General features: G+C 41.6%; 1 protein-coding gene across 1 annotated transcript; it reads right to left on the reverse strand.

Moving 5' to 3' along the window:
• Positions 1–3,119: 3,119 nt before the first annotated feature.
• mat1a (methionine adenosyltransferase 1A) lies at positions 3,120–10,723 on the reverse strand. The gene is made up of 10 exons (XM_084709606.1): positions 10,398–10,723; positions 8,265–8,342; positions 7,704–7,826; positions 7,482–7,594; positions 7,033–7,176; positions 5,593–5,718; positions 5,370–5,462; positions 5,090–5,272; positions 4,755–4,888; positions 3,120–4,565 (listed from the first exon to the last, which is right to left on the reverse strand). Exons 1-10 carry the CDS (start codon positions 10,453–10,455, stop codon positions 4,463–4,465), a joined length of 1,155 nt encoding a protein of 384 aa, XP_084565732.1. The 5' UTR covers positions 10,456–10,723; the 3' UTR covers positions 3,120–4,462.
• Positions 10,724–12,046: the final 1,323 nt, after the last annotated feature.

A 12,046-nucleotide genomic window follows, 5' to 3' on the forward strand; every position in this document is an offset into this window, starting at 1 on the left:
ATGCAAATTGTCCTCTTACAGACGTTAATCTGCTCTTAAAATCTAATCAAAATGATAGATTTCACCTGGCTAGAACTAGTTCACACCTTCCCCTGTGCTGATGATATTACTTACTGATCCATGGAGAGATTTGAAGGTAAGTAGTAGGACTTTGAAATCAGCTCTGGCTTGGATTGGGAGCCAGCGTAGAGAGACGAGAGTAGATGTTATATGATCACACTTTCTGGTTCTGGTCAGTAGTCTAGCAGCAGCATTTTGCACCAACTGTAAAAATGTTATGTCGGTGCTTGGGAGGCCAGAGACGAAAACATTGCAGTAGTCCAATCGGGATGTAACAAATGCATGTATTCGTTTTTCAGCATCATCGAACGAGAGGTCGAGGTCCATTGTGACTCTTAGATTTTTTTACCAGCTGGCTTTGAGAGACTATGATGCCGTTTAGGTCTAGGGTGAGATTGGATCAAATTCTGTATTTTTTAGGTCCAAAGATTTTTGCCTCTGTTTTATCCAAATTGAGAAGGAAATTTGCTGTCATCCAAGTTCTTATCCCAGGAACACATTTTTCCAGAGCGTGTGGTAGTTCTCCAGGCTTTAGGGACATGTATAGTGGGTGTCATCTTCATAGCAGTGAAAATGTACTCCGTAGCTTCTAATTATGTTTCCTAAGGGCAGCATGTAGAGAGAAAATAGCAGAGGGCCTAGGACAGAACCCTGTGGTATTTTACAGTGGAGCTCCTGGATGAGAGGCCGTCATAGTGGACAAATTGTGATCTGTCAGATAGATACAATCTAAACCACTGGAGTTCCGTACCAGAGATCCCAACACAGTTCTCCATACGTTCCAGGAGAATTTGATGATCCACAGTGTCAAATGCTGCACTTACGTTCAGGAGAACCAGGACAGAGATAGAGCCTGCATCAGAGGCTAATAGTGGATCATTGATTACCTTGGTTAATTTACATTACATTTACATTTAGTCATGTAGCAGACACACTTTATCCAGAGTGACTTACAGTAAGTACATTCCCCCGAGGCAAGTAGGGTAAGGTGCCTTGCCTGAGGACACAACTTGATTTTGCACTGCTGGGAATCGAACCAGCAACCTTCGGATTACTAGCCCAAGTCCCTAGACGCTCAGCCACCTGACTGAGCTAATGCAGTTTCAGTGCTGTGGTGAAGAAATGCAGACTGGAGAGGTTCATATAGCTGATTTGAGGAAAGGTGTTCAGTGAGCTGTTGTAACAAAAAAAATTCTAGAATTTTTCATACAATTGCATGAATGACTGCCTGACACAATTTTTTACTACTATTTGTGATTAACAGTTAAATTATTAATACAACAAGTTGCAATGAATAATGGTGCCATCAATTGTCTTCTTATGAAATATTTTATCACTGATGCAAAGTAGTTGCCTGGCTCTGCCGTCGAACGTACTTCCGCTCAATTTTTATTTTGCTTCTGTACTCGGTCTGGCCATTCAGTACATAAGTCAGATTTTGCAGGTACATTTTTAACCGGCCAATCAGCAAACAGAGGGAGTGGCTGTGAACGATGACGTTGATGTTGTGCGCTAGTTTGAGTTGTAGTTCCGTAATGGCGGCGGAGAAAGATGCGAGCGAAGCCATTCGGTCCGTTGTGGCAACGCTGCCGCATATCCAACAGCTAAAGCCGGAGCAATATAAAGTTTTGCTGAGTTTTGTTGGTGGCCATGATGTTGTGGCCCTCCTCCCCACGGGGTTTGGGAAAAGTTTTATTTTCCAGCTACGGCAGCTAGCTCCATTACAGTAGTGGTGAAGGAATTGGCTGAGGCGAACGCTAGCGATTGGTTATGGCAGATCAGAGTGGCTCTGGGCAGATCCAATAGTATTAAACTAAAATGTAGCAAAGTAGGCCCTTCTTTACCAATCAATTTATTAGCAAACTGTTAGTTAAACATTAAACTGTTGGTAACTTTTAACTAACCTTCATCTGGGTGATGACAGGAATTTGTGATTATTTGATCTGCTGTTTACATATGTCAGATGTATTGCTTTACTAATTAGCAGAACGCTAATAGCTATTGCTATCAAACATTGTCTACTTTATCAACTGAGTCAGTGTACTGGTGAAGGGATAGATCAAATAGGCCAATAATGGAAGGTTTGCGGTGTGATTTGATGCTCTCTTGAAAAAGTATTTTATTTTTAAAATACAAAAATACAGTAGTTTATTTGATACATGTATGTATCAATGCTGTATTTTGTAGTTTATTTTGATACACTTAAAATCAAGGTATTTGGTATCTTATTTAAAATAAATGTTGATGTATCTCTCATCTCTGAAGCACTTGTTTAACCTGCGACCCCAACGATGACACCTGTATTGTAGTTGTTTATTTTTTGCTGCCTGCATTTTTTTTTTACCTGTATGTGTTTTTCAAAAATGTGCATCACAATGCAAAATGTGTTTTAATGAGTGAGAATGTGTTAACCCTTGTGTTCTCCTCGGGTCATTCTGACCCATCAGTCATTGTGACCCACCTTCGTTTGCGACAATTTTACCGCATACAAAAACAAAGTGAAGCATTTTCTTTTAACCGTTGGGCTGTCTCAGACCCCCCACATTGCGAAGGTTAAAAGAAAATTATTTTTATTTGCCTTTGTATTGGGTAAAATTGGGTAAACACAACAATGGTTCGTTATGAACCTTTTGGTCATGTGACCCGAAGGCAGCACAAGGGTTAAGAGTTTTTCCAAAAGAGTGGATGAGATCAGCAAATAGTGTGTAACTACCAGAACTGGTTTAACCCTTGTGTAAACTTCAGGTCATTGTGACCCACCGTGGTGTTGTGACAACTTTATCTGATACAAAAATAAATTGAAGCATTTTCTTTTAACTGTCATTCTGTCGCAAACCCCCCACAGCGCAATGGTTAAAAGAAAATGCTTCACTTTATTTTCGTATTAGGTCAAGTTTTGCCAAAAGTGACTGAGCATTTAGTTAAAGAATGGGGTTTAGTGCCTTAGCAATTGTGAAAAATTGTAAATATCAATATTTCACAAAACTCCTGACAGAGTATGCTCAATTACCATTTTCAGAGGATAAATCTTGAAAACAACACACACCAGGCCTGCCATGGATAATTGCTTCAAAATTTTAATGTCAACAATTATTTACATTTCCAGGTTTCTCTGCCCACTGTTGCATTGTACTGTGTAGAATACAGTCGCCTGTAACAAGAGGGTTGGGACACCTCTCGGTAGTGCCTTTGATTGTGGTTAATTCCCAGGTCACTGTAAAAGCATTTCTGAAGTGGGGTTATGTAAACAAGCAAGAACAGTCTTTACAACACATGGTCATTAAATGATGGGCAGCTTTAACCGGCTTTCCAGATAAGACCAGTGAATGTCACAGTGTCTGTGGAAGGATGAGAGGCTGATTTAATTAAGGCATTGAGAGTGAAAACACAGAGAGCAGCATCTCTGTTAAAACATAGTCCACTCTTAAGATATTTATTTTACGTATGGCTAACGTAATGAAATAATGATTTCAAAAAGCATTATTTCAGGAATATACATTACAATTGTACAAATATAGAAACATCATGATTGTCAATGGTCCACAGAAATACCCACCCTTGGCAGCTACTAAAGACACCCAAATGGCTAAACTGTCAGTTTAAATAAGGGTGTTCATTTAAGATCAGTTTTTGACAGCTACAACCAAGCAGGTAGCTATTGGATCTACTACTGACTCAAGAACAAATCGTTATCGGTAAAAAAAAGTTTGGTTAAAGCAAGGGTTGCGAAGGGTTCCAAACATGCAACTGCGCATTTAATCTATGATTAAAGTTACTCAAGTACATATCTACAGACATGAAAGAGTAGCACCACCTGGAGAGTGTAATAAACAGTATTGCTATGGTGTAAGTCTCAGAGCCTTGAGGCTTTAGGGTCTGCTTGTGTTTGATATTGAATTACATTTGAATGAATTTAGTCTGTGTGAATCTGATAATAACAAATCACCTTTGAGGCTCAAAAGTCACACCAAAAGTAGATGTGGATCAACGTCCCTGCAGATGCATTCCTTCTAACGCTTTGCTATTTTGATCCAAAGGCACGCATAGGTTCAGCCAAAGGAACGGTACTATTGTAGGGTCATAAGACATTAAATAAAGAGAGCAGGCCATACAAGGACAGTAAAACCATAACTCCATCCCATCACAGCTCCCCTTAGCATTTTCTCACTCCTGATACAAAATTAATAACTGTAGCAACACAGGCCTGTACTAATTTAACCCTGAATTAATCAAATGAAAACCTGCCACAAGAGTTTGGCTTTACATTGAATTATGTGTGATAGGAAACATCCATAGTCTCTTTGAAGAGCCATTGAAATTCAATGATACAGAATTGGTTGTGATGGTTGCCAACAAGGAGGGTCTTAAGTCAGAACTGCTGATTAAGACCAGTAGGGGACGTTTAGAACTCCAGCTCCTTAGGCACCTCCCAAGTGAACTCTGGCCTGCCGAAGTGACCATAGCTGGCTGTGCTCTGGTAAATGGGCCTCTTCAGGTTCAGTTCCCTGGGGAAGGACAAGACAACATCACATACACCGGTGGGACAGGCACACCTACACACACATCACAGTTGCTATACACCATGGATACATTCTGAAGCATATTCAAGACCTGCAAACTGCATATTTAAGACCATATTCAAGGGTCTTAAATTTTGTTTTATGTTTGTCTTCTTAGAGGGGAAGAATGTTCACCTGACAATGACACCTGGTCGAAGGTCAAAGTTCTTGTTAACGATCTGGAGAAGCTCTTTCTCTGTCTTTTGGGAGGAACCGTAGGTGAACAGGGAAATGGAGAGGGGGTGGGCCACTCCGATGGCGTAGGACACCTGAATTGAAGGTACAAACACTACCTCAAATATACTGTAGCCACATCACACATCCAGGGGATGGACAGAGTGGTCTGTTTGGATGAATGCATGAATGGATGAATGAATGGTTGGATTTAAAGAAAGACGATTAAAGGGATAAGTAAATAAATCCAAGATTGGATGAACAGTTTTGTGACGTATTGTTACGTAGATTCTCACCTGGACCAGGACCCTCCTGCAGAGCTTGGCCTTGACCAGAGACTTAGCCACCCAGCGGGCCGCATACGCAGCAGAGCGGTCCACCTTGGAGAAGTCTTTCCCAGAGAAGGCTCCTCCACCGTGGGCCCCCCAGCCTCCATAGGTGTCCACAATGATCTTCCTGCCCGTCACCCCTGCGTCCCCCTGGCACAGGCAGGAGAGAAGGGAGGGGTCAGACTATTTCTGGTGTGCCTTTATTTGACCTGAGGGCACACCAAAGTAAACACACAGGAACACACACCTGTGGGCCACCAATGACAAAGCGCCCGCTGGGCTGCAGGTGGTAGATGGTTTTATCGTCCAGGTACTTGGCGGGCACCACGGCTTTGATAACCTGATGGGAATTGTTTACACGTTAAAGATGATTTACTTTAACATGCCTAATATGGGCAATCCCCTCCCTCCTGCCATTGGAGAGTTGTCTGGCTGTGGACGTGACCAGGGAAACTGGGGGGAGCACCCACCTTCTCCCTGAGGATGTCTTTCTGCTCCTCCAGGCTGACATGGTCATCGTGCTGGACTGATATGACCACCGTGTGAACCCTCTTGGGAATCACGGCTCCATCTTTCTGGTCATAGTGCACGGTCACCTGAGGCAGGGAGAGACGGGACAGATGAAGGGACAGCACAGACGGATGGCCAGCAGTCACCTCATTTGAGGAGGTCCCCAAGCCTGGTGTCAAAAACGTCGGTAAGGTGATCAACATCAACACCTGTCAGCCTGTAATGGAACTCCTTCTCATAAGAGCTCATATTAGCCCATTCCATTTTCAATCCTCCTTTCCTCTTGCCCTGTAACCACTCTTTACATCTCCCCCATCTAAAAATGCCAGGAATGCTGCCAGAGCACGGGACTCAAGTATCATTGGCTTGTTTCTAAGAGAAGAGCCCAATTCCATTTGCCCCCTAGGACCTTTCCCTACATCCCAAATTGCCTCTGAAGTTCACCTGTCATGGCAACTGTCAAAATACGGTAACTGTGCCTCCTTCTACAAGTAAACATGTCTTACTGTATCAAATCCAAATCTGTGCAACATTGGAGTTACTCAGGAACTGCTACGTGGTAACACTTCACTACAGTTTAGCGGTACAAGTTATTCAACAACTGAAACTTGGATGTTAACATTAAGCTTGCTTTGGTAACACAAGCTTCACCGGACCCTTTTACAACAACCTTCCCACATACTGTTCCTTCTTACACTTTTGTACTTTTGTAATAACCCATGCCACTAACAGTGAATATCATGTAATCACAATACAATGTGGTTATAGTTCAGTAAATTTAACCTTAATGTAAAGTGTTATCATAGCTTCTTAACTTTGTATTATTTTATTTTTCGAAATTCTTGCAGCCCCTTAGTGTTAGTTAGACTTTGTACTGTTGGTATAGTTAGACTTGTACACCACTATTCAAGATTTATGAACCCTATTTGTTGAATGTCTGCACCTTCCTGCCAAAGTGAATTCCCTGTATTTGCAAACTTTCATGGCAATTTGAAACCCCTTTCTGATTCTGAAGTGTTGCCCCAATCAGTTTTCACTCCCTGTCTGAGCCCATGATTGACGAGGCCACAGCCGGTGTCCAGGCGATTACACAGGGTCAGTGAAAAGGGTCAGGTCACTCCCACACCGGGTTAAAAACAGATTTCCACTGACATACTGCTGACACCCTCACGGTGGGGAACATTGGGTTTGGTTGCAGATGCTTGTGTTTATGTGTGTGAATTTGTGTTGTTGTGTATGCATGATTGGGAGTTATGTGAGTATTTAAACTGGATTCTACCACTTTGTTTACTTAATGGGGCCTAAGAAAACAAATAATACACACCCGATTTCAACACTGCCTAAGAGAGACAGTGTCTTTTCGGACATAAACCCAGGGAAAAAAGGACAGATTGTCTCACCTGGGTTTTAGAGTCTGGGCGCAACCAAGGAACAGTGCCGTTGCGTCTGAGTTCGGCCATCTTGGAATTTAATTTGTGGGCTAGAACAATGGTGAGAGGCATGCTCTCCTCTGTTTCATCTGTGGCATAACCAAACATCAAACCCTGGCAGAGAAGAGAAGAATAGGTAGATTTACCTATTTAGTCTCAAGTAAAAGGCTAATAAAGTCATGAAAAGGCATATTTCAAGTGTTGAGGATAATTCAAGTTTGTTTGCCATTTGTAAGTATAATTAAGGACATTGGATTTCTTGGTCCTGTCAAATCTATATCTAAATCTCAATTTCTACGTAAATATGTGTAGAAATTTGAATATATATATTATGTAAAGTATGTATGTAACTCATATGTGAAGATGGAGAAGTTAATTATTTTGATAAATAATTGTTCATATTTTTACTGATGACCTACCTGGTCTCCTGCACCAATGTCCTCCTCACTTCTGTCAATGTGGACACCCTGGGCAATATCCGGACTCTGCTGCTCCAGAGCGACTAACACGTTACATGTCTTATAGTCAAAACCTAGAAGTGAGAGAGAAGGGAGTACGTGTGAAGAGGACAGAGTTAAATAATCATTGCAGGCAACAGGAAACAAAGTATCTTTTTGTTAACTGTCCTTTAATTTCATTACCTTTGTCGGAGTTGTCGTAACCAATGTGTTTGATTGTATCTCTGACAACTTTCTGGTAGTCCACGTTGGCACGGGAAGTGATCTCCCCACACAGCAGGACCATCCCAGTCTTGCACACCGTCTCTGCAGGAGCCACAGGAGGACATTGGCAAAACACACAATCTACAGAACAGGTCTGAATGTACCATGCCAGTCTACAATGGAACCTACTTGTAATTACAGTTCTTTATGAAAGTATTTATTTATCATATCAACTGTAGGTGTATCTACAGTATGCCATGACTCAGCAGGGAGAGTCTGTTCAGATTAGAGATCAGTGATCAACAACTACTAGAAAAATCACATTTGGACTTAATATACTAGATAAACGGTATGCCAATGAAAGGCTAGAATGTAAACTAAACTGACAATTATGGCTTATGGCCTTCTGGATCTGAAGTGAGACACAGTACAGCATGATAAAATATATTCTAACCAGGAAGGCGCTAACCAGGAAATAAAATGTTCAGACATGATAACCATATTGGTTCTTTGTGTGCATAACCCCCCACACACACTCACCACAGGCAACCTTGGCATTTGGGTCCTGCTTCAGGTGAGCATCCAGGACAGCATCACTGATTTGATCGCATATCTTGTCTATAATTGGTTTTAAAAAAAATACATTGAAAGAACCATTTTTGAGTCCAATACATTTCTGGAATCAGATGCACAGTGAGACCAAATGCATGTGAGTGTGATGTGAATCCTTGAGGGTTTAGGTTGGTTGAGGGGCAGTTCTATGGGCGTATGTGAAGCCCTCTGTGACATGCTTGCGTGTAAAAAGGGCTATACAAATACATTTGATTTGATTTGAATCTTAATTGCACCTCTATGCCGAGCCTATTTTAAAGGTAGATCTGTAACCCCAGTGGAGTAATTATCAATCTAACTGACTCTTCCTTTGTATATATAGGCTTATATATTCAGGAAACGTAGTAACTTATCATATTCAATTGACAGAAGTGAGGCTTTGCGTTTGATGATACACTCCGCTGCAAAGGGAAAATTCTCTGGGGATTGTTTAGAATGGGAAAAGCGTTGGGAATTTTAGGCTTCATTCCAGTCAATGTCAGGGCACAGCAGCAGCAGGGCATTGCTTTGTCCACTGTATTCATATGTGATTTACCTCTCTTTCTCTCTCTCTCCCTCCCTCTCCCTCCCCTCTCTCTCTTTCCAGGGCACTGAAGCAATATGTTTGATGTGTTACATCAGAAAAAACATCCTAAAAATGCAGTATAGTCTCATAGAGGGTTTCAGCAGTTTTATCGACTCACAAGACACAAACAGTCAAAAAGCACTACGTGTCTGTGGTATACGTTGTCTTGGCTTACTCACAAATGCACACCTCAGAACATATGGGATGCAGAATGGACGATATTTGTAGGCAACTGCGCAGGTGTGTGAGAGGAGAGCTCTCCACCATCAGTGCATAAGCAGTCTGTGGGAACAGCCCAGACCTCCAGCTTGTTATCAGGTAGAAAAGTAATCTGAAGACCAGACACAAGGCCTGGCCACTGGTTCAAAGTAGCAGAGAGAAAGGTTTGGCCCATTATCAAACCCTGTGGTTAAGTAGGAGGGGGATGGTGTTTGTGCACTTTTCAGCAAGCTCTTGGTTGGATCTCACTATCATCACAGTGGGACTCAAGTCTATATTCATGTATTTAGCTTTATTCCTGTCCTTCTACAGTGTAAAAGACATGTTTCAACATTGATACAGTGTAGTGGATAATATCAATATAAAAATATGTATATATATTAATATTAAAAGAATGTCATATACATCTAATATATGTATTGCACATCCAGAATTAGCAGTCCAAAAAGACTAGGACTGTTTTTCTGGACACATTGCAACATATATTGTTTGCTTTAGTATCAAGTCTGCTACGGAGAGGGCAGAGTACATTTAGGCACTTCTGATTGGACGATTGACTAACTTAGTTTGAGGGGTGTGGTCTGTGTAACATCAGAGAGTCTGTTACATCAGAATCCCCTAATTGACAGCCAAATCAAACAACACATAACCAAATGTGCACGTCAACACCACGCTTCACGATAATCAGTCACCTATTACAATTATTATTTATTTCCAAGAGCCTTACACCCACACCAACAAAACTTTCAGAATGAGTTCATAAAAATGTTGGTTGAATGCTTAGTGATGTCGTTTTGTTAGACAGATCTGGTCCAGATAATGGACTAAGGAAACTGGACGAGTTTACTTACTGACAGTTCCACTTTATGTGAAAAGCTAATACCTAACATCTGCTCATTCACAGTGTGGGAGTGTCACTCACTCACTCTCTGTCTCTCTCTGTGCCATGCAACACGACACCCCTCTAGCCCCCATAAAAAGTAGTAGTAACCACATGTTGAGTGGTTAGGAGAGTCTATCAATGAAATCCCATGGTACTAAAGCCTAAATGGTTATTTATTGATCTATCTAATTGCCAAGACTTTTCACATGTTAGGATCAATACTGGCATCAATTAGATGATCTTAAATTGTATTTTATGAATTGTACCATACAGGATTAATTAAAACAAGTATCTCTATATGACAGGTTGATTCTTGTTGAATGTGTTGGAATTCAGATGGGAGGGAAAAAGAGGAGTTTTATCCTGCTGGTAAATCTATAGGCAAGGAACTCACCTGGATGTCCCTCTCCAACAGACTCCGACGTGAACATAAATGAACCATCATCACTCATTTTTACACGGGCAGGTGCTCAGAACAACTCAAAAACACGTTAGGGAAAAGCTCCTTTGTTGTTTCCAAGAGCAATCTGGAAACTGCTTGATATTCCTGCTGTTCTCTTTAGAGTTTTTCAGAAAGAGAGAGAGAGCGTGCTGGAGAAAGGGGAGGAGAAAAAAAGAGAGAGGAAGACGTTTGCAGCCCTCTAGCCAGAATCTGTCTATCCAAAAAATCTGCAAGTCCATCTGCACATGCTCCTATATATGGCACACACACACAGGCGTCATGTAAACCCGCGGGGCAGACCATTCCAGGGGGGAGTTGTTGATGGGAGGGGATTTAAACTTCTACGCACATGTTAACCCCTTGTGTGCTCTTACACACCAGCAGCATGGTGGAACTGATTAATGATTAATCCTTATCCTATGATCATCCCTGCCAACTTTTATCATACCTGCAGTTAGTTCCGACCCCTCTATTACTCTGCAGAGAGTTGTTTGTTAGCATGTGTGCCCCCCCCCCCCTTTCCCCATGTGGGATAGCTCAGTGCTTTGTTTAAGTATGAAGAGTTACCTGCTAAAACTGATGCAATCAGATTTGTGTCATTTTCCTCTTCTACATTGACTGTCAAAACTGGTGCAGTGACCTAAACAGGTGTTTATTGGAGGACAGAGAGGTGGAGAGAAAGAGGGAGGGACAGGGTAGGGAGTTTTGCAATGTGTGTTGGGGTACTGGGCTGGTACGTAAAGAGGGAGTGTTACTACCTCTGGAAATGTGATTGGATTAAACATGCAGTGAATGCAGTCACCCCCTCATCCTCACATGTGCCAAGCTGTAACACTGTCTTGGGTCAGTTGCATTGAACCCTCAGTTGCAATGAACCCTTGTGATAAAGAAAATGTTTCCCTATCTGGGAATTTCTGTGATAAACAAAAATAAAAGCAAATACTTTGAAAATGAAAACTCAAGTGAAACAGGACAAAACAGCATATCCTGACTGGATTGGGATTTGTTGATTGTGGGCATGCGTAGAGGGAAGGTGTGGATGTGTGTGGGTACATCACATGACCAAACACGTTCTGTATAATAAGGCCGCATCATAACTGTTGACGTGGCATCTATTCAAGGAATGGAAATGTGAACAATGTCTACAGTACGTTGACTTGGTGACCTACTATCTGATTGTTAGGTGGGAAAATGACACTGAATGCGCACAGTCTTGCCTCACTGTGCACTTCTGTAGCTCGCTGAATTTGCTGTATTGCCTTGTGATATTGCGTGATTTAATAAAGGCAGCCGGATCACCTATTCACAGACATCTGGGAATGATTGCTGGTTGATGTTGACTCTGATTCAAGAAAGGAGACGAGAATTTTAACTAGGCCCTCTGCATAGAGAACATCACCCCCTTTCCTGACTGGTTACTCAAAACAGATTGCTTCCAAAGTAATGTTCCAATTGCTCACAACCAAAACATACATTGCTCCATTGATTAAACTGTGCAGTGCTCCTGAAACAACATATAGTGGATTTCCCAGTAGTATGAATCATAACTTAAGTCTACTGTGACGGTAATTAAATATCTGATTATTCTGTATAACTTCTTC

This window comes from Hypomesus nipponensis, chromosome 11 (assembly GCF_054491055.1).
Source record: "Hypomesus nipponensis isolate SF chromosome 11, ASM5449105v1, whole genome shotgun sequence".
Taxonomy (NCBI): Eukaryota; Metazoa; Chordata; class Actinopteri; order Osmeriformes; family Osmeridae; genus Hypomesus; species Hypomesus nipponensis.

Coding starts and splice junctions, on each gene's coding strand:
- mat1a (XM_084709606.1), bottom strand. CDS start 10,455: ATGAGTGATGATGGTTCATTTATGTTCACGTCGGAGTCTGTTGGAGAG. Junction 5,463..5,592: donor AAGACATCCTCAGGGAGAAG/GTGGGTGCTCCC, acceptor AATTCCCATCAG/GTTATCAAAGCCGTGGTGCC. Junction 4,889..5,089: donor GCAGGAGGGTCCTGGTCCAG/GTGAGAATCTAC, acceptor CCTTCAATTCAG/GTGTCCTACGCCATCGGAGT.